The 23431-nt window shown below is 38.3% G+C and overlaps 1 protein-coding gene across 1 annotated transcript in view; it reads right to left on the bottom strand.

Annotated features, from left to right (window-relative positions):
* Nucleotides 1–23431, bottom strand: part of LOC142139886 (uncharacterized) — a 296204-nt gene that overhangs the window by 128321 nt on the left and 144452 nt on the right. The window contains exons 17-19 of the mRNA XM_075197746.1: nt 11500–11665; nt 5035–5196; nt 4458–4621 (exon numbers count right to left, since the gene is read on the bottom strand). Coding sequence (XP_075053847.1) covers nt 4458–4621; nt 5035–5196; nt 11500–11665 — 492 coding nt within the window. The remainder of the gene's footprint in view (nt 1–4457; nt 4622–5034; nt 5197–11499; nt 11666–23431) is intronic.

The raw sequence follows: 23431 nt of genomic DNA, 5'->3' as shown, positions 1-23431 counted from the left end.
TGTAAGATGTATTTTCACACTGGATCTATTTGTATTTGAGATGTAGTGGTCCTTTAATTTGAAATGTGTATTTTTTTTCAAGGGAGTTTTAAAAGCTAGAGATTGTGCTTAGCAGCTGCAAGCCAATCATTAAACTGGCACTGTGTCTATATTTGAAAGTATAACATTATCTTAAACAGAGTTACTGTTTTCTGATCCCAAATGCTGCTAGACTTAACCGTCAAGTCTGCCCAAATTAATTTAAAGTAGTCTGAAACTGAATGTGGTTTAGTTGGCCAAATTCCCTGAAGAACAAGGGCCTAATCATGCAGAAAGTACATTGCTCTCCTACTAATATTAATTTGTGCCAAATGTCATGGAAAAAGACATTGATGCTCTCTTAATGCAGACAAGAACCATTTTCTTGTAATCTTCCACATTATGTTCAAACATGATGTAAATGGGTATTTATACACAAGTCATCTATTTGGCGGCGTAGTATAACTCAGTTGTGTTTACAGTTAGAATATATTGTAGTTTAACTGAAAGACTTAGATCAGGATTTTCTAACCTTTTCACTGCCTGGGACACCAATTAACTTGATTAACTTTCGTCAGATTCAGCCCTATAGTTCAGCTTTGAATTCCGTATCTCCCTTAACTACTTATTAATTAACAAGTTAACCCGTGCATGATACTCATGCATTCTAGTCAAATCAAGCTACTTAAGGTGTTAAAAAGGTTCGTGTCATGCATTTGGGCCATAGCCCAGGCCTCCTCAAGGGAAGAGCGTTACTTCCCGACGTAAGCGTCCTTTTTTAACGTGGTTTTGTCCACATGTCACCACCTCATCATTCTTCTCCATCACCTCATCCTTCATTTTCATCGCCACATCTATCCAGATGTCTATCCAGACACAGGGATCTCTCTCAGCGGTCCTGAGTATCACACTCCTCTCACTCTGTCACCCCCGGCAACCACACTAAGAATTTAGTAGGTCAGTGTATAACTCCGCCCAGCAGGTGGCGCTGCAGCTTGGTTTTATTTTTTCCACACACACACACACAGACAGACTAACACACGCCACTAAGCATTTATATTATAGATGCTGGCTACAAATGTATTTGTATTGTTTTAATATGTTAGAGAGAAATATGTGGTGGTGGTGAGAAGTTCCAAAATTATACTAAAATCTGATTAATAGTTTATTAATTGGTAGCACATAATAGAATTGTAGTAGATCATAGGGACCAACTACAAATGACCTGTGTTGGACAGTAGTGAATGAGTCGTTGATTATTACCCTCTTAACTACTGTGCCCTAGTACAATTCAAAAGTCTTATTCCATTTGCAAAGTGCTAGAAAATTACACATACATATAAAAATGTATGTAAATGCGTGTAAGACATTCTCTTCACATAAAATCATCTGATAATTCTGTGATGGCAGAATATGTGTAGACACTAATATTTAAACGAGGTAGTCATGATGATGTACCAATGGATTGTGTATAATTGCAACACACACACACAGACAGACTAACACACGCCACTAGACATTTATATTATATCTATAATTATTTATATTATAGATACTGAATGTGAGCTCAAGATGATAAAAACGAACACAAGTGCAAGGTGTAATAACAACGCTGTTCCAATAACTTTGAAAAAATGATAAGACTCAAGAACTCATTTGATGTTGTAATCTTCAAGATCACTAATGAGGGTTCGACTAAGAAAATTATATGTAGAGACTCTTAGGGAAAGTCGTGGTATGCTGATCTAAATAGATAAAATAAAATCTTTCAAGAATATCCAAAGGTGCACCTTTTGTGATGAGTGATCCAAACTACTTAAATATGATATAATAATCCAGTTCCAATCAGGTATTGCACATTAATGAAGAACTTGAATTACCTGACATGCAGTTAATCCGCCCAGCCGTTTGTTACGGCAAGTCATATATACTGTTCCAGACGGCAAACGAGATGTTTTATTTCCTTCAAATATGTGTACAATACAAAGGATATTTGGACCACTTCACCCGATTGATGTCTGTAATTCCGTAATTAGAACTCCTTGCACGCTTTCCGCAAAGGGATTTTTAATCCTAAGGGTCCTGATCAGTTGTTGAAATGAATGAAAATAAAATTAATTTCCAATGTAGTGGAACAGCGCGTAGATTTTTATGCTGACGCGTTTTTTTCTTCAGAGGAAAAATACAGCAACACTTTGTGTAAGTCCAGCTCACAATGAGATGATGAAAAGGAAAAATATAGCAACACTTTCTGTAAAGTCCAGCTCACAATGAAAATATGAAAAGGAAAAATACAGCAACTCTATGTGTAAAATCCAGCTCACAATGAAAAATTACCTCTCCAGGGTGTTCCTCTTATACTCATTGTCCTAATTGGAACCCTTTACCAGCTGGATGAAAAACACACCCGTAGCCTAAATGTATTTGGACATATATCAGTAATAATCCCTATCAAAATCTATTAGCATTGTGTTGTAAAAAAAACAATATACCATAATAACAATACAAGCATTTTTTACCTGATTGCTATAAACCCTTTGTTGTTTTATATTAAATCTGTATCACATTCCAATTAATTAAAACCTCCAAAAAGATATAACCGTAGAAAACAGGTTTGAACATTTATATAAACTTGTAAAGACAAATGTCAAACATTATCCAATTGTAAAGCGCTACGGAATCTGCTGGCGCTATATAAATAAATGTTGATGATTATCACTTACATATCCAACTGCTATTAAATGTATCTTTACTAGTAATTGCTTCATAGTTATATAAAAAAATCATCTTATTCACAAAAAAATAAAAATTAGAACCAAGCTAAAATCAACCTAGTTGGAACCTGAACTTCCAGCACCACAATCAATGATGTTCCCATAGTATTGTTTATGATGTTGTGCCACAAGAAATCCGATCCTTGTGTTCTGAAGATCTTAAAATATTTATAATATATTTCGTTATGTATAACAATTAGTCAACATTTATCCTATTAACCATCAAGAAATAGAAACAAACTAAATTCAACCTCAACAGGACTTGAACTCCCAACCTCACAGATAGAACTGTTCTTATAATAGTGTTTAAGGTGTTCCACTACCCAAGAACTGGTGTTGGGTTCTGAAACTATAGTTAATGACATTAAGACACACTTCCTTAATACAAAATAATAATAAATAAATGAACAAAGTAAAACACAAAAACAAAAAATATATATAAACAAATATGTATTAAAAAAATATATTTTTCTTTGTTTACAGTTTGCCTTTATTTAGCCTTAGTTTAGTTAGTTTATTACAGCTGCGCTACTGATCAAGTTTAGCAATTGATATTTTATCACTATACTTTTATATATTAATTTTATCATTCAATTAGACCTACGGTGCGCCAATTAGATCTTGTTCTTTGTTGTGTTTTTTATCCTATGTGAAATACACACATGCACTTAAAAGAAGTGTAACAGTGCATACAGAGTATTACATAAGGGAATAAGAATGAATAAACAAAATGCAGGTCTTGTAATACAATTAAAATTTATATGCACCTCTTACTAGAGTGTCAGTGCAGCCCAAAATACCTGAATGAAATGTACCTTTTAAGTGGCATATTTTACTACAGCCTCTACCCCAGAGTAACACAATTTGTAACAACAGGAGGCATAATTTAAAGCTATGCTGTGGTTGAAAGATTAAGGTTTAAACATATTGAGGCCTACATGCTAACACAGAAAACAAAGATTTGCACTACTACTACTTAAAAGCTACAGTGAAACACGGTGTGGTATTTTGGTGGTGGAAGTGTGCACTTGTTCACACTATTCTACAAGCAATACAAATTCTGAAAACTTACAAATTCTGCACTATTAACATAATATGGACTCTTCAACCTGATGTCTGATTTACTAAACTTAGGTGAAGTTTAGAGCGTGCTGAGAAAAGCACTTTTTTATAACTTCAAGACTATATGGTGAGTTTTCAAGATATACATGAAGACAACCTTCATAGAGAAGCTCATATCAGAGCTGTATTTACCATATAGGGCAATGGCATAAAGAACAGCATTGAAGAGGATTTATGTTAATTGATGTTACTTTTTTTATTTTTCATTTTTTTGCATGGTCTTTCCCACTGACCTATTGAGTGTTGGGTAGTGGGACATAAACATGCCAAGTACATTATTATTAGAGTAGAGGATATTTATTCTCAATGCTTAGCATAATACGAACTCTAAATATAGTCCTACAGAATATTCAGTTTGTGAGTAAAATTAAACTTTGCAGGTTATGCTTTAAAAAGTGAAATTTCAATTTAGCACTTAAGGTATGAAAGAAGCTTTCAGAAATAGAAAAGTGAGTTGAGATAACATAAAAAAGGATGTAGACCAACATGAGAGAAGTTGTAATTAGTAATAAAAAGTCTTCTGGAGATAATCATATGACATACCACAGAAGGATCTATCCACCTGGGTGATCTTTGAAGACTTGTGAAGTCATGCTGCCGTGTCAGTAGCTTCTCTTCTCTTCCCCAGTGTTGTGGTAATTCTGAACGTTGACTACTCTCGGCTCCCTTCAGGATTCTTGCAAACGCATTGACGTAAAGGCCTTCCACTGTTTATGTGTGAGTGCCATCGAAACAAAACGATGAAGAAAAATATAAGCTAAATAGTGTATGAAACAATAAACAAATATTCTGTTTTAAATAAAGTTACATAAATCCTTGAGTGCCAACCACATGATGGTAATGGGGTTGGCTGAATTGACCATAAATGGCAATCTTGTACATGTTACAGGCAAAACCTATCTTTAAGCAAATATCAAGGGGATGACTTTCTTTCTACTTAAAGGCAAATGTGACCAATGTACACTACAAATTAACATCAATATTTGATAAAAAAAAATAAAAAATCTATAATAGTGTATACAATGTAGATACACTTTTCCCAAGTAAATTTAATATATGTCAGATACATTTCTACTATGAATGCAACACAATGAATGCATTGCAGTTCGCTGTAACTTACCTTCCAGTCCGAATGCTTGTCTGATTTGGATGCGCAGACCAATTTGCTGACGATATTGTGCTACATGATGAATGTTACAATAATTCAAGGATGCATCTACCAAAGAAGACTTATTGCCTCCTATTCTTGTCTTATACCAGTCCTTCAGTTGATTTTCTGGCACTGATAAATAACAATTTCAAATGTAAATAAATTACATTTAATACACACACAGAACTACAATTAGAATGGCATGATGGATAAGGCTAAAGCCAAAATAAAATGACAGACAATCTGTATTCCACCAGCTATTATTAATCTATAACAATTGACTGGGAACTGTAGTTCTGTAGTTCTACAAAATGTGTGAAAGGTATGTGTGAACAAATTTATAATAGAGATGTAATGTTACTGCAAAACAATCTTTGAGTTTTGCAAAATTTATATTCTATAAACAGAGCTGAGTAGGGGTAGGTCAAGCACAGCAAAACATTGCATGAGTGTGAAATACAGCAGCTATAAGTCATACATTTATTTTTTTGTGTGTGATTTTATCAAACAAATTACTATTTGTCATTTACTTTTTCTCACTGAATAGATGTGGCTAACAAACTCTATGACAACTGCTTTGCCCTGTAAATGTTACATCTAATAAACATTGTTGGTGGTCAGACTCTCAGTCTCAGACTATGCACAGTGTACTGCAATTTAGTGCTACCAGTTAAGAACAGCACAGGTAGAATAACTGCTCTGATTTATACAATTGATCTTGAATCTGTGTAGCACAAATAATGTTACTACTAATAATCAATGTTTTTTGTCCACTGACTAGTGGAGGCTAACATACTTGTATTGATCACTGTTGACTGCTCTCTTCTGCAACTGTTGCATTTAGCAATTGTCGCTCGCAATATTATATTGTGATGTTTGTGGTCAATCGTACTTGCATGTTGCTGGTCGGGCTTACTATCTCAGACTGTGCTCACAGTACATACAATTTAGTCCTGCCATTTCAGGACAGCATATGTACAGCTGCAGTGTAGCTGTACTGGAGCTGAAATTTATACAATTGACCTTGATTCAGTGTACCACAATGAGTATTACTGCTGGTAAAAAAAATATTAAAACTATATTACCCTCTGGCTAGTAGTGGTCAATATACACTTTTTAAATAATCAATTTTACAAATTTTTACTGATTTTATATAAAGTTACATCACAAAAACAAAGAAAAACAACACCCAAGAGTAGGCATAATACATTAACAGTAAATATCATAATTTAGTTGTCTCACAGTGTAACAACTGTCTCTGTATATATTTTGTATATTTGCATTTATATATTGTATATATTATGCTAGCTACCACTATATAAAGTTTATAGAATAGATTTTGTAACATGCCAATTTTAGGAGGTATGTGTACAGCTTCAATTCTCTCAAAACCACATGTCTTCCTATAATGATTAAACTACTGCAACATAAAATATTGTGTATCTCATTAATCAGTTGTTCGTAGCATTGTACTTGGCTTGTTACTGTTACTTTTACAGCTAACATAGTTATTGATTACTCAGAGAACTGCTCTGTCATGTAACCACTGCATTTAGTAATTGTCTTTCACAAACTTATAAAGGGGTGTCTGTTATCAGTCACACTTGAAAGTTGCTGGATGGATGTACTGTCACAGACTGTGCAGATTATACTGTATTTAGTACAGAAGTGCATAGGTACAGCAGCACAGCTGTACAGCAACTGAAATTCATACAATTTGATCTTTATTTGGTATACAAGCATTAATATAACTAGTACTGTTTGTGACGAAACAAGTGTGATAACACTAACCATCCAGTTTCTCGTTTATCACATAATGTGGATTATAGCAAGTACTTTATATAGCCCTTGCTTTTGTTTCCCAGCTTAACAGACTACAAGTGCAGTGTCTAATTACATGTAGATAAGGGAACATTGTAGCTCATTGTAAATATGTATATTGTGTATTGTATATTGATGATGTGGCAGTGAGTTTGTTATTCACTGTCCTTAAAGCGAAGCAGAGTGGGTTATAGGTAAAGATCAGGTGGTTTCCAGGATACATGTGAGGGGGCTGGAGCTGCATTCATTCTCCCCCTCCTTCCTCTATGTAACTATGTAACAGCTGGGGACCCTGTGACATCACAATATAGTTTAAGGGGTTAATTTTAGGATGGGCTGACTGCTAACTTAACTTTGGAAGTGGGCGAAGCCAATAAGTATCCACTGTTCTCCATAGGACTGGTCCAGACGCTTTGTCTGCGTCCCAGCAGGTGGCTTCTGTGGAAAAACAGCTCATCTCCACTCTCCCCTCCAACTCCCTGATCCAGGACCTACCAATGTTTAAAGAGAGAGACCAAGGGGCTTGCAGTGGGAGGGGAAAGCACTGTGGAAATTTGACCCTAGATATAAGGAGCCACTCCAGGGGGAGAGGTGGTGTTCATTCTGGGATTTCATTCATGGAAGGTGCAAGATCTGGTTTTTAAGTTGTCATTCTCTACCAGAGTCTACATATGCAGCTGAGAGAGATCCATGGGTCGTCAAGTCTGGACAGCCAGGTGACTGTAGCTCCTTAAGCTAGTGGGGTAAGGGATCGATGATGTGGTAAATCTGCCTGGCATTAATTTACAGTGTGTACTAATCTAGTGATTGTTTTTGTTACAATAAATGTATTGTTTTACTTTCTAACTGCATTTGCCTGAGTGACTATACGAACCCTAGAAGGTACTGGGTAGACTTCCCTGGCATTGGAATGCACCCGTGGGTGGCCAGCCAGCGTGAAGTGGGTAGAATTGGGCAAGAAAAACCCGGTATCTTCACACTGTTTATTCATTTTTCCCCACTAGCTTGTGGTTTACACACCTGTTGACTACTGTAAGAATTTATCTTTCCGGCTGGGCTTAATTTGCCACCGTCCCCTTTTGTTTTTCTGAAATTGTAAAGCGCTACGGAATTTGCTGGCACTATATAAATAAATGATGATAATGATTCTGCCCTCCTGCCACAGTAGGAGGAGCGTGCTGACACCACTGGACTCCTTTATGGCATTCAGAACCACGTTCCTTCTGGGTAACTGTGGCTGCTAGTGTACTCCCGTACTGGCAAACTTGGGCTGGTACCCCTGACTGCTTACTATGGACCAGGGTGCTGTAGATGGATCCCCCCTGGCCTATCACACTGGCCAGAGCTGCTGGGTAGCGATCAGAGCAGTAGTACTAGGAGACTGGTCCAAACTTCAAAACAGGACGGATTAGATTTAGGGTCTAATTTGTAGTTCACAGGATTACAGCAATATTGAAGAAGTTGTCAAACTGGGTCTTGAAGCAGAGAGTGATGTTTGTTTCGCTCAAGTGTTCTGACATGGACAGTTCCACTTATTAAAGGTATCAGTGGTCAGGTCAGATGGAACATCAGAATGATACATTTCAGTGTACAAGGGCACTCTTTTTATACAGTTTTAGACACAGACTCACAGGCTTTTTTAGAATCAGGATGCAATTTGTTTACCCAAACATGTATTTACATGCAATGCAAAGCTAACAATATTTACGCTTATCTGTGATATCCCAAAATCTTGCTGTGATTTCCTGCTTCTTATTTTGGACACAGTGGACATCTGACAGCAAGTCTAATTACCCCTTCATTTCCCTAAAGGGATATTGGACACTCACATCAAAAGGTCTAATTAACATGAGATTAGCATGGGTGCTTTCTTCCAAAAGTTGCAGAATACACATTTCCTCCAAAAAAGAAAAAGAATTCCCCAAGAAAAGATGCAAAACCCCAAACAAGGCATTTCCTTACACCAAGATACAAAAAAGACTTCCTAAACAAAGGCTTATTGTATCAGATATATAGATCAGAAATAATACATTTCCTCAAGCAAGGTTAAAACATACAAGTTTCTTCCCTGGTCTCAGAAATAAAGATTTCCCTTACCAAAATATACACAATATCAAAAAATAAGTGCATTTGCAATTATATAAATAAGCACCCTGCGCTATTTCCTTTAAATAAATTTATACCATAAGTTACTTATAAGTGATCCAGTCACATCACTGTTTTAGAATTATTAATTATGCCATATTGGACAGTCATTATTTACTGCTTTAGCACATAATTATGATATATCCTATTGTTGTTCTGTTAATAATTTTTAATAAAACATACCAAAACAGAAAAATAGCTAAAAGTAGCATAAAATATAACTGTTAAGAGAAGCCATTAACTAAAATGTAAGCAATTAACTTCAATAGGATACAACTGTTCTATTTGTATTTTCAGCAGTAGTATCAGAAATCCATCTACATATGGTGAGGAAAAGGAGGAAAATAGCTATGCTTAAACAAGATAGACAAGTTACATAGAACATACTGACTTAAAGCAAACTCGACATCTCTGAAAGTACAAAGTTATAATGCCCTCATGTGGAGTCCATATTGACACAAACTCAGAAGCAACAACAACAGCAGCATGTGCTCAAAAAACAATAAATATATTTCATGGTATGTGGTGTGACTAGTGTAGACAAACCACACTTGATTGATCAATGATTACAAAAAAAGTTAACAGGTTTAGCAACTGGAAGTGTACAGTTAACCATTTCCAAAGAGCTAATGCAATGTTCGGATATCTCTCAGTGTACTGAAATGTCCTTACTGAATAAACACAACTTTATTAATTAATCCTTTTTGTAAGGTATATAGCTTATGGTATGTCTAGTGTCACCATATATCCCCAAGTGTTAATAAATTTCCAACTGTAAATTACCAAACCAAAATAACATTGCCTTAATCTCCAGGATCTATTACTTCCAAAGTTACAATGGAAAGATAATTGGAATGGGAGAGTGGGGATTTGTGTCATGTCCAACTAACCTTCTCTGCATGCAGCAATATTAATTTAAACTGTAGTACATTTATTAACAAAAATACAAACAAGCATGGTAATTATTTAGTTGTTGCACTTAAATTACCGAAGATCTGTATGATATGTGGAAAATGGATGTCCCTCTGGTCTTGTTCTCAGTACTAGGACATCTTGAATAAGGAATCACTTCTCATTATAAATTCAAATCTTAGTTGATCTTTGCGCTAGTCTCTTCTGCATTCTATTGCTGAGTGTGACCCAAGGATGTTGGGATAACGTCCTATCTTGTGGACGACGCAGTTTGTCGCAATTCCACCTCTGTGAGGATTCCACCATGAATTGGGAGTAATTGTGATTATGTTTTAACTTCACTGGGTAGCCCAGTCTGTATCTGATGCTTTGCTTTCTAAGAGCTTGTGTACACAACTGAAAGCTGCACCTGGCTGTTAAACTATAGGCTGATAAATCTGGAAACATCAGGATTTCTTTATATTCATTTTATTTGCCTTTTTTCTTGTCTGCCTCTGAATTATTTAAGGCACTTTCTAATATGCTATGACTAGTAAAAGTAATTCTATTTTTTAATATATGAGATTGTGTACTCCTACTGTAGGTTATAAGGATATTACTCCCCAAGTTATTCTGTGACCATAAAAAGGCATAGGACTGCAGTCCAATGGGTTTTATACATGGCACAGTGATTTCCAACACTGAGGTAGTAACATTGGAATTTCCCATTTATACATATTTTATTTATAGGGGGTTATATTATCATAACTTGTGTGTTATAAAATTATTATGTTATTACTTAACGATTAAACTTTTAACATTACTAATCACCATTGAGTACAATACTAATAACGTGACATTTCAATAACCCCCATTTTTTCATGTACAGTAGTTTATATTTATTTTAAAGGAATAAAAACATATATGCTTGGCGGCTTAAATTTTGGGACTCGACTCTGATAGCGATGTAGTTGTATTTTCATACAGACCAGCCACTCAACTAGGTCAAAGAATATTTTCACATGTCTCAAGTTTATGGCTGGAAAAATGAATATGGAGATAACTGGTTTAATCAATATGTCTATACTTATATTAATATTATTCTCTAACCAGAAGAGTGGAGGCACATGGGAAATGCACAATGGTTGTATTTGACTTCATTTTTAACATCAATACACTGGCCATTATATCTCTCAGTTAAAACACAGCTAAATGCTGCGTAGCTTATCAAATATCAGTGTGTTAGAACAATTATTCTATCAAAATCTTACATAGTCTCCTTAAAGACTGAAATGCTTGATTAATGTAACACTTCAAAGCTATTGTAACAGTTATAGTAACATTTGTTACCCCCTTTATAAATGTACAGTTGAAAGTGGTTTTGCATTGTTCTGAAAATACTGTTGAAGATAGTTTGCAAAAATATAGTACTTGATTGATTTTTTACATTGGTTGGCCTAAACTTCTTCATTACGTTATTTGTTTAAATGTAAAAGGAGATGAGAGAGCTGCGTAACAACAGGAATAAAATGGTATCAGACTATAGCCATACTGCATGCCATTCTGTAGTATATCTACCTTGCCTCTGATCTTTCTCCATTACATATTCTGCCATGTCTTTCACACGTTTGGGAAACAAGACATCCTGTTGAAATGTGGATATAATCTTAAATTCTGACCTTGTGGGCTTAGCTTCATCTGTGAAGTGGTAGCCTGAAGTATAGCTGGGCATTGGCTCTGAGTGCTGCAAGAGGAGAGAGTATATAGAAAGCATTAGAAGAGATTGGCAGATATAGAAAAGTTGGCACTATTCACACTGACATATGTTATGCTGGTTCAGCAATGCTAACTAAACATAATGATGTCTGTAATGGTTTGCATTCATGCTAGGATTGCGTACGGTGTTCTTGAAACAAGATTTCAGCTGCAGCAGTTCTTAATAAAATGCTATGAGAACAGCATAAAAGGACAGTAAGAAAAGCATTAAATTGCAATATAAGATGACTTAATGCTTGCTGCTATCTCATACTATCTCTGCTATCTCATACATAACTGCAGCTTCTTCACAAGTATTCAAAAATTTTCATTAACATTACAACAGATGTATGTACTGCCAAATAGTCATCACTATAGAGAAGAGACAAAGTGGCTTTCTAAAACTTTTGTTTGCAAATAATTATTTAACAACGAATGTAACAATTGTCATATGGTCTACGTTTTTAAAAAAAACTTTTTATTTATAACAGCAGGTTGTAACAGTACAGGGCAATAGATGCTTTAAATATGATTGCTAGAGATTACAATGAAATAAAAGATAACCAAAACATATCACAGATAACACCTGAAGTTAACGATGTCTCCTTAATAAGACATTTTCCAGGAAAATACCAAAGGCTAAGGACTTAACACAATTATATAGTGAGAAAAGTCATTTAACATCAATAAGGACACCCTGTAGAGTTGGAAACATAAAAAGAATGAGGAAGACTGCTGGGTTTTTATTTTTCTTGGGGGGTTAGGGGATAAGGAGATAAGGGGGGGGAGGGCCATCCCAGGTAGGTGCGTTCCCATTTGGGGGGGTTCAACGCACTTAGGTGAGATGAGGAGGAGGGAGCTTAGGTAGGAGAAGAGAGCAGAAAGATGAAGAGGAAGAAAAGATGGAGTGGTCCAAAATAAAGGTGAGAAGACATATCATACGGTCTGTTTTTATCACACACAATTGTCGGAAAAAATGACAATACATGGATGAAAAATAAATTCCAAACATCCAAAAAAATAAGTGTTTCCAGATATGTTCAGCCTGATATCTACCTATTAAAATAAAGTATTAGACACACCCATAGCAATTCAATATGCACCAAAGAGTGGTAGAAATAATGTGCAAGTATTGTACCTCTCATTTACACAGCCATTCCTATTGTATCCTACCTTATTTTTTTTCAAATGAGTGCTGAAGTGGATGGCGACAGTTTAACATGCAATGCTCTTTACTCAGTGCAAACTGAGAGAAGCTGCAGTACTGCCAAAAGCAATCTCTGTTCAATAGCATGGAAAGTAAATAATGTATAGGTTTTGTATGCTAGCCACTATAAGGGGTGTTCTGTGTGTAGTAGTCACCAGAAAGGGATCAATTTCTTGCAAAAATTCTATAGTGTAAATTAACCACCTAAAGAAATCTGGTTTGCACAATACACTGATTAATTTTGTATAGTTGCCACCAGAAAAGGCACTATGCTGAATGCAAGCCCCCATAAATGGGTCTTCTCAGTATAATTCCCACTAGAAAGGGATCTATTTTATACACTAAACAGAAAGGGGTCTATTTTGCACATTAGAGAGGGTTCTTCACTGTATACTAGGACAGTGTTTCTCAAATCTAGTCCTCAGGACCCCTAACAGTGCCTGTTTTACAGGTGACAGGGGAAATAATTATACCACCTGTGGATCTGTTACATTTTGTCAGTCAGTAATGAATACAAAAATGTCTCTATTTTCTCTACTAACTAAAAGAAAGAGGGTCTGCATTGAATAGTAGGCACCAGAAAGGAGTATGTTTTGGATACTATCCACTAGAAAGTCTTGAAAGTTTTGTTTACTGAACACAAGAATGCACTCTGCTTTGTATACATGTCATCCACCAGAATAGCCTCTGTTTTAAATACTAGCCAACAAATACTGGACACTGCTAGAAATAATGTGTAGGGCATTGTTGGTTGTAATATGCAATGTTATAGAACACAAATGCTTGCTTTCAGTAGACTCTTGCTTTAGCAAAATACACACAACCTAATTATATGATAAATGCATTTTGTGTGCTGAGTATTGCACAGATCTCACTCAGAAAAATTAAAATAGAGTGCTTTTACATGTGTTTGATGTATAGTACGGTTATACAGTCCTTTATGTGATTGACTTGCCATACTCTGTTAATAAGAGAGGGGAAAGAGGGTGGATGTGGATTTCTCAAATGCGATGCAAATTGGATAAAATATAGTTTCTGGACATGCTTGGGAACTTGGCTGAGTGTACCACGCAAGTTGCGGCTCCTGGGGTTGGGTCTTAAACATAGTTTAGATGCGGGGTGGTGGTCAGTATGTATACTAGCACTGAACAATATGGAGTGCAATGGATACTTGAGGTGTGGAGTGCAGGAAAGACAAATCCAAACACAAAGTGGCAAAGTGGAATATCCAGCACAAGAGAGCCAAGTGGAATAATCAAGAGCACAGGATTCACAGGAAATATACAGCACAGGGAATATGCAACACAGAAATATGCAGCACTAGAAATATGCAGCACAGGGGAGCCAGGAAATCAGTGTTGAAAATGCAGACAAAGTTACACACTCGGGCACCACAGAGATGCATAGTGTGATTTTAATGTGCGCCAGGACAGGCAGGGGGCACGAGCAGTTGTGTGACAGAATCTATGACTTTTTGGTGGTGGGCCAGTGAAATCAGCATATTAACAGTATTTACATTGGGCCGGCACCAACAGTCTCTAACCAATTTTCAATTATTTATGGATGCAGCAGGTTGTAAAGGTTTTGAGGCACACTTAGAGAGGGAATGGAATGCGGCCCCATTGCCAGCCGAATTAGCAAAATGGGTCTTACAAAGAGAATGCTGTTGCTGGATATGTTTCCCATTGTTGTGTCATTAGAGCTGTTGGAGAAAAAACAAGCTAATCGCAAAATTAATTTCTGGTGTGATAATATAAAGGTAGTGGAGGCAATTAGGAGTCAATGTGCATTCAACAGTCAGTCGGCTCAGTCATCTGGTTTTTAAATGCTTGTACCACAATATAATGCTCAAAGCTAATCATACACCGGGCATAGAAAGCACAATAGCAGACACGTGTTTGTGTTTTAATTGGAAAGTGTTTAGGTTAGCCAGAAGCAGGAGCCGTCTTAGCATTAAGACTAACCTGCACATATTATGTACGACAGTTTATTAAGACAACATAGATATACTTGGGGGGAAATTATTGGTGCTTGCGACATGCAAAAGTAACATGGCAGATTTGGATTGTAGAGCCCGCAGGATAGAGGGAAAGAAAAAGGGTAAGGATCAAGTAGCATGCTAATTGGCTTCCTTACATATGGTGTAGATGCAAGAAGTCCAGGGTGGTAACAGTAATCTAATTTTTTAGCAGCTTGAAGGGGGTGGGTCAAGGCTGAACCACCTAGTCTAGTCAGTACAGTCATGGCCAAAAGGCTTGAGAATGACACAAATATTTTTCAAAAAGTCTGCTGCCTCAGTTTTTATGATGCCAAATTACATATACTCCAGCATGTCATGAAGAGTGATCAGATGAATTTCAATTAATTTCAAAGTCCCGCTTTGCCATGGCAATGAACTTCATTCCAAAAACAAAATTTCCAATGCATTTCAGCCCTGCCACAAAAGGACCAGCTGACATTAGTTCAGTGATTCTCTCGTTAACACGGATGAAAGTGTTGACAAGTATGAGGCTGGAGATCACTCTGTCATGCTGATTGAGTTAGAATAACAGACTGGAAGCTTTAAAAGGAGGGTGGTGCTTGAAATCATTGTTCTTCCTCTGTTAACCATGCTTATCTCCAAGGAAACACATGCAGCCATCATTGCATAAAAAGGGTTTCACAGGCAAGGATATTGCTGCTAGTAAGATTGCACCTAAATCAACATTTTATTAGATCATCAAGAACTTCAAGAAGAGGTTCAATAGTTGTGAAGGAGGCTTCAGGGCACCCAAGAACATCCAGCAAGTGCCAGGACAGTCTCCTAAAGTTGATTCAGCTGCAGGATCAGGGCACCACCAGTGCAGAGCTTGCTCAGGAATGGCAGCAGGCAGGTGTGAGTGCATCTGCATGCACAGCAAGTCTAAGGGCTAGATTTACTATCAGGCGTGATGCATGGCGGCTTCAAACCGCCATGCATCGCGGCGGTTTTCCGGCGTGTTTGCATTGCAAACAGCCGGATTTACTAATGGGCGCATTTCAGCTTCAATTTGAAGCCGCCGGCGATGTAACGGCGGGATGTAATGCTCAAAGCCGCCGGCGGCTTTGAATAGAACATGGCGCTTTTGCTTTAAATGACGGCGCTTTTGTGTAAAGGCGGTTTTTTTGAAAATTACACCTGTCTCCTGGCCTGTTACTATTGGCTATTTTCAAACTCAGGAGATTTGACATCACAAGCCCTATATAAACCACTGGCCTGACACTTTTTTCTCTGATAGGGTTTAGAGGAGTTTTGTGAGAGGAGTTTGGAGGATAGTGGTTTGCTGAGAGTTGGTGTTTGGTGGATTGGTGGAGCGATATCTGATTGAAGTGTGAGTAGTCCTGTGGTTTTTTCCTGTTTTGTACATTTATTTTCTCATTTATTTTCTGTCTTGTATTTTTTGTATTTGACTTGTCCTCTGTCTGTGTTACTTGTGTGTGACTGTGTGGAGAGTGTGTCTGTAGGTAGTGTAGTTTGTTCTTTGTGTTTGTAAGTCCTTCAGTGTTTTGTGTTTTTCTGTCTTCTGGGTAAAAATGTCCAGAGATAGGAGGGGAGCAGAGGCTGAGGAGAGGGAGATGGAGGTTGAGGGGTCAGAGGAGGGAGAGGGAGAGGTTGAGGAGACAGGACAGAGCAGGAAGACCAAGACAGGGAGGAATGTGCGCTTCTCACATGATGAGAATTGTGTGTTGGTGCACAATATCATTCCCTGCTACGAGGTGATCTTGGGGAACCTGGCAGCCCGGACTCCGCTAAGGCGGCGCCACCAATTGTGGGGGAGAGTGTGCGACGCTGTTAACGCGGTGGGCCCACTAAAGAGGACAGTGGCGCACTGCCGCAAGAGATTTTCGGACATTAAGAGGAGGTTGAAGGAAAAAATGGCCCAGGAAAGGAGGTCCACAAGGCGCACGGGTGGTGGCCCCCCACTTCGTATGGAGTACACCACGTACGAGGAGGAGCTGCGCCAGATAATGCCGGCAGAAATTGTAGAGGGCATAAATGTCCAGGACACCGACTCGCCCTCTTTTGGCCAAGTAGTTGGTGAGTTATTTGTTTTTTTTACCCTAACAGTATTTTAACTGCTTTTCTCTTTTTAAAACTGCTTTTCTCTTTTTAAAACTGCTTTTCTCTTTTTAAAACTGCTTTTCTCTTTTTAAAACTGCTTTTCTCTTTTTAAAACTGCTTTTCTCTTTTTAAAACTGCTTTTCTCTTTGCAAACTTTTTTTTTTTTATTTTTTGTTTTCTTTTTCAAAGTGTATATTTGCCTCTAATAGTTTGTAAAGGTTTTTTTTTCTCATAGAAAAAAAAAAAATTGTAAACACATTTGTGCAATAAACAGTATATTTTGATTATTTTTTTTTTCTGGAAATACATTGTATGCTTTTTCTAATATATCCAGAATCGCCAGGACCGCAGTTCAGTCCCAGTGCCAGACCTACACCTCCACCTTCAGCGAGAGATTCGGGCACAGACGAGCAAGCAGGTGCGTGATTTCTGTTTAGGAGAGAAATAATGGAGTTACTTGATTTTCTGTGCAAATGTTGCTGTCAATGTTGTTTTTTTTTTTCTTTTTATTGTTTGCAATGAGAAGTTAGGGCTACATTTTACTCAACTGATATGTTGCCTATAGAAACCCATCAGAATATACCTTTACTTTATTTATTGCATTCAACAAAATGACAGCTAAAATCTGATTGGTTGCTATAGGCAACATCTCCACTTTTGATAGCATGCACTTTAGTCAAAATAACCCAGCATGTACTACACAGTCCTAATGATAATGGGTATTAAAAGGATAATAAGTGCATCCGTAAGCAGGTAGCATAGGACTAGAAATCAGGAATGCAAACATTGTGAAAGAATCTGTAGTTGCTAAAGATTATTCTTTCCTATCCAGTGTTCAGAATGCAATATACAAACATATTATATACTATATACTTACCGTCATTTTTCATACACAGGGCCCTCTTCATACCAGTCACCTCAGGCGGAGTCCCTGGAAATGTCCCCTGAGCCAGAGGATCTAACAACCATCACCCTGGTAACAGTGGATGCCCCTGTGTCTGGCCTCCAGGAAGTTTCACCTGGCCCTGCTGAACCATCACACCAGCAACCTGCACCTGCACCTATGGACCCAGCCAGAGAAATGGCGCTGTCTATTGGCGCATTCCAGCAGCAACAGACATTATTCATGGACAGGCAAACTGGGCACATGTCACAAATTGCGGCCCAGTTGAGGCGAATACACCGCTCCACGAGCCAAATCCCTGCTGCAATAAACCGGCTGGCGAGCGCTTTGGAGCAGACAAATGTGCAGCTGGCCCAAATGTCTGGGTCTGTGGACGCCATGCATTCCTCCATTCGCGAGGGGAATGCCAACGTTATCCGGCTGGCAGGCCAACTCCAGCAGGAACTGATTGCCCGCTTGCCGGCCCCTTTTTCATCGGCCTCCACCAGTGCCGCTAGCACGCCTACCACATCTCTACAGAGTACTCCTCCAAGGAGAGGTGCTCGCACCAGGGGTGGGCGAGGGAGGGGAGAGAGTGGCACCAAGCATAGCGATATGCCTGCAAAAAGACATCGCTAGCACAATGTTTGTTATTTATTAATGTTTTGTCAAGTTTCTATAACGATTATACGTTTTTATTTATTGTGTTCTGCAATAAATGCAGTTAAATTTCTATTGTGTCAGTCTTTCTTTTCTGCACATTAAACAAGAGTATTCTGATTTTTTAACAACTATGCACTAATTTCATGTAAACATTGACCTCTGACTGTCACATTCCAGGGATGTTCATATTTACCACATGAGGAGTACACACTATCCTGTTTTTAAAGGTTCCAATGTACAAAAAATTTACAATAAAATACTAAAATTGCACTCACATAAAACACATTTTTGAGCAAAAAATGTTTTTCATACTATGTACTTACACGTAAAGTAGTTTGTAATTAGACGGTCTCTAATCTCCCTTCCGCCCTCTGTGCTCTGCACATCACCAGATGTGACACGTACCCCTTCTTCTTCACTGTCTACTGCAATAATCGGTGGGGTAAGTTGATGTAAAGCCAGGTTATGCAGCAGACAGCAAGCCAGGACAATCTCAGATACCTTTTCAGGTGCATACATAAGCACCCCACCAGATTTATCAAGGCACCTGAACCTGGTTTTCAAGAGTCCAAACGTACGTTCTATGATACCTCTAGTGGTTATGTGTGCCTCATTGTATTGGTGCTGTGCAGGAGTCTGAGGATGCAGCAGAGGAGTCATGAGCCAGGAGCGACACCCATATCCTGAATCTCCTGCAATAAAAGTAAAATGTTAGCTCCCATTTACTTTGAGCATGTTGTACAGCAGTTAGCATATGTGAGTCCATTTGAGCAAGGATAAGGGATATATAAAACATGCAAAGTACATACCCAAAAGCCATCCCTCCGGCATTTCACCACTTTCAAATTTGGCATAAAGGGTAGACTGTCTCAGGATAAAGGCATCATGACATGACCCAGGATAGCCTGCAACAACACTCAATATACGCTGGTTAGCATCGCAGACAACCTGCACATTCAGGGAGTGGTAATGATGGCGATTAACAAAAACCTCTGCCCTGTGGTGAGGTGGTCTCAGGGCAATATGAGTGCAATCTATTGCACCCATTACATTAGGGATACCTGCGACCCTATAGAAAGCTCCCTTGAGCTCATGCCACTGTGACTCCTGGCTGGGGAAGCTGATATAGCTAGGGCACACTCTTTTAAGGGCACCTAAAACCTGTCCAAAATGCCTTGAAAATGTCGGCTGCGTTATGCCAATCACTCTGGAGGACACAGATTGAAAGGAACCTGTTGCCAAAAAGTGAACTGCACACAGTAGTTTGTGTAGTCCTGACACTGCATTAGAGCGGCTGGTTGTAGGCTCCAAATCATCCTTCACTTGCTCATACAGTGCCATGAGGTTAGTACGATTGAGGCGAAACATTTGTACTACCTCCACATCAGCCAAAGACTCCAGATTCAAACGCACTGAAAATGCACGTGGAGTGCGGGGTCTTTGCAGGCTCCGCGGAACAGATGCCAACTGCTGTTCATCCTCCTCCTCCTGGCGCCTTTCTGCCTCCATCAGGTAAAAAGCTGCAAACATACACTGGCAAGAATGCACCACATTACCTGCAAAAGCCATTCTCCAACAAACCCACACCTGCCAAATAATGAGGGGCCCTTTTTGTAAGCATCATGATTAACTGCTGGGCAATAGACGGTGATTGTCTGTGATTGCTTCAGGCAGAAAAAACATTTTTCACATGTGGATTGCATTAGCATTAAAATAAGGGTTAACTATGTAATGCAACAATTCCCATCCTAGTTTCTTTGAGGCAACAGTATTCTAGTGGTTTTTTGGAAAGTACAAAACAACTAGAAAAGGAAAGGTGAAATGAGATTTTACTATGCAATCATACTGGGTGAAAAAATAATGGAAAAAAAAAAAAACAGTAGCCTGAAATTTCATGACACTTTGCCCATTTTCTATACACAGTCCTAATGGAGCAATCATTGGACATGAAATAGGCCTTTCTCTTATGGTCTGATTGGCAAAATACCTGAAACAGCACACTGTTTGAACCATCACGCCGCTCACAAGCAGCGCTTTCATTTTGGTCTTTTGAATGGCGGTTTTCCGGCGGCTTTATAAACCCCCTAATAGTAAATCCGGCTGTTTGTATGTTGAACATTGTTGAAACCGTCATGGCGATGTATACAGAGGCGGGTTTGGAAACATCATTTTTGCCCGTTTGGACGGCGGGTTTAGCCTTAGTAAATCCGGCGATGGCTAAACCGCCGCCAAATCCGCCGAAAGTCGGCGGATTTACAAACACGCCTGATAGTAAATCTAGCCCTAAGACTTTTGGGGAGTGGCCTGGTGGCAAGAAGGCCAGCAAAGAAGCCACTTCTCTCCAGAAAAAACATCAAGGACAGATTGCTATTCTGCAAAAGGAGCAAGGATGGACTGCTGAGGACTGGGGTAAAGTCATTTTCTCTGATGAATCCCTTTTCACATTGTTTGGGGCATATGGAAAAACGTTTGTCCGGAGAAGGAAAGGTAAGCGCTACCATCAGTCCTGTGTCATGCCAACAGTAAAGGATCCTGAGTCCATTCATGTGTGGGGTTGCTTCTCAGTCAATTTTGCCTAAGAACACCGCCATGAATAAAGAATGGTCCAGAACATCCTCCAAGACCATCCAACAGTTTTGTGACAAACAATGCCTTTTCCAGCATGATGGAGCAGCTTGCCATAAGGCAAAGTGATAGCTAAGTGACTCAGGGATCAAAACATCAAAATTTTGGGTCCATGGCCAGGAAACTCCTCAGACCTTAATTCAATAGAGAATTTGTGGTCAATCATCAAGAGACAGGTGAACAAACAAAAACCCACAAATTCTGACAAACTCCAAGCATTGATTAGGCAAGAATGGGTGGCCATCAGTCAGTATGGGGCCCAGAAGTTGATTGACAGCATGCCAGGGGCGAATTACAGAGGTCTTTAAAAAGAAGGGTCAACACTACAAATATTGACTCTTTGCATAAACTTAATGTAATTGTCAATAAAAGCTTTTGACACTTATGAAATGCTTGTAAATTTACTTCAGTATACCATAGCAACATCTGACAAAAAGGTCTGAAAACACTGAAGCAGCAAACTTTGTGAAAACCAATACTTGTGTCAGTCTCAAAACTTTTGCCCATGACTGTAGGTGGACCATTTTGTGGAAAATGCTTGGACAGCTGATGGATGTAGCAGGGGTGATATGTGAAGGGGAATATGAGTTTGAGTGTTTTAGAGCAGCTTTCGCAATAGGGTTTTCTGGTGCAATTAGAATTAGTGAATTAATATCAGCATCTAGAGAGTCTAAGTAACTGCCATGTTTTTTTTGAAAGTGTCCATTTCAACTGAAGTAGATTGAAAAATACACAGGTCTAAGACTGATTAGCATGGTAAATATAAATAGGAAACGTGAAAAGAGAACAAAAAGAGGTCAATATGCCTGGTCACACTGGTTAAGATGGAAGCCTGCAAATACCATCCAAACCTGAAACAGGGTTTTAGCTATAAAGTCTGTGATAACTGTGTAAGGGTTGATCCAGGGAGAAATCTGCTTGTCAGCGTTGAATTAGAGACATTTTTTCCTCCTGAATGGGTCTAGATTGGCCAAAGGCTAGGCCATGCTATGTAAAGTATAATAGAATTTTATATATCATGTCCATTCATGTTATAGTTTGAGAGTTAAGGTTTTTTTTGTGTTAAAGGCATGATTTGGAATTGTTTCAGGATGTTATCATTAGCTTTTGTTGTTTTAGAGGTAGTGTTATGGTTAGTGTGGTTCAAACAGCTGTCCTAATTATTATTATTATCTTATTATCCTATTTATAAAGAGCTAACAAAATACACAGTGCTGAAGAAGATAGACAGAGCAACATTAGATAACACATACAGGAAGATTAATGCGGCTGTTAAAAGATTGTTTGCAACATATGAGGGATGTGTGGTCAAACATAGGCAAATTATTTTCATGAGATCACTTATATATGCCTGATAAGGTGCATGATGAGGTGCATCTAACAGAGAAAGACTTAGAACTCTTTAATGGGAGTTCTAACTGCATGTGATAGGTTACAGCTGGTGGTGGCAATCTGTAGTACATGAAGAATTGGCATTAAAGCACTGTGGCCAGCTGTCCTTGGCTGCACTTTGGTGGCTGACGGGACACTACCCTTTGCACTGAGACTGAAGCGGATCATGTCACCCCCATGGGGAAATCATGTTCAAAGCCAAGAAGGAGGGAGTGGGATCTCTGAGATCTAAAGGTAACTATGTAATTTTTTTCTTAACTTGTAATTTTTATTAAACTCTGCAACATATACAAGAAAATACTAATAACAGTTGGCATGCATATATAAATATTAAACATTCAGATTATTCATCAGAGTAGGTAAGGGTAGAGAACCTTGATGAGGGACCCGCCAAGAGGATTCAGTATAGTCATGGAAGCATGTACTACCAGCCTCTGGATGGTTATGAAAGTAGAGTGATTTTATTTTTTACTGGGGTAATGGTATGGAGAAGGGAAGGGGATGAGGGGAGGAACAGGAGTGGTGATAAAATGTGTGTGTAGGGAGGGAGCCTCATAGTCTTGGCCTAAGTCATGCCTGGAGGGTAACCATGTAACTTAATATTTGTCAGCACTGATGGGAGAAGCTGAGCAGACAGGGGGACTGCTTGATAAATGCAGATTAGGTGCACAAATGCAAGTATTGCATTGAAGTGTAATACCAAGATTTCATTTAAATTATATAGAGGTGAGAAGAGGACTAATTTGCAGACAGCACAATCAGGTCTTGTCTCTGTACGTATAATGAGATGTATTCTGCACCTTCAATTTGCACTTCTGCAAGACAACACTTTTCTATGTGCACACTAAAGCAATGTTATAAAAAGAAATGAACACAGAACTTACATAATAAAGATAGTTCTATT

Source organism: Mixophyes fleayi, chromosome 2 (assembly GCF_038048845.1).
Source record: "Mixophyes fleayi isolate aMixFle1 chromosome 2, aMixFle1.hap1, whole genome shotgun sequence".
In the NCBI taxonomy this organism is placed as follows: domain Eukaryota; kingdom Metazoa; phylum Chordata; class Amphibia; order Anura; family Limnodynastidae; genus Mixophyes; species Mixophyes fleayi.
This window is presented reverse-complemented; position numbering and strand designations above follow the sequence as displayed.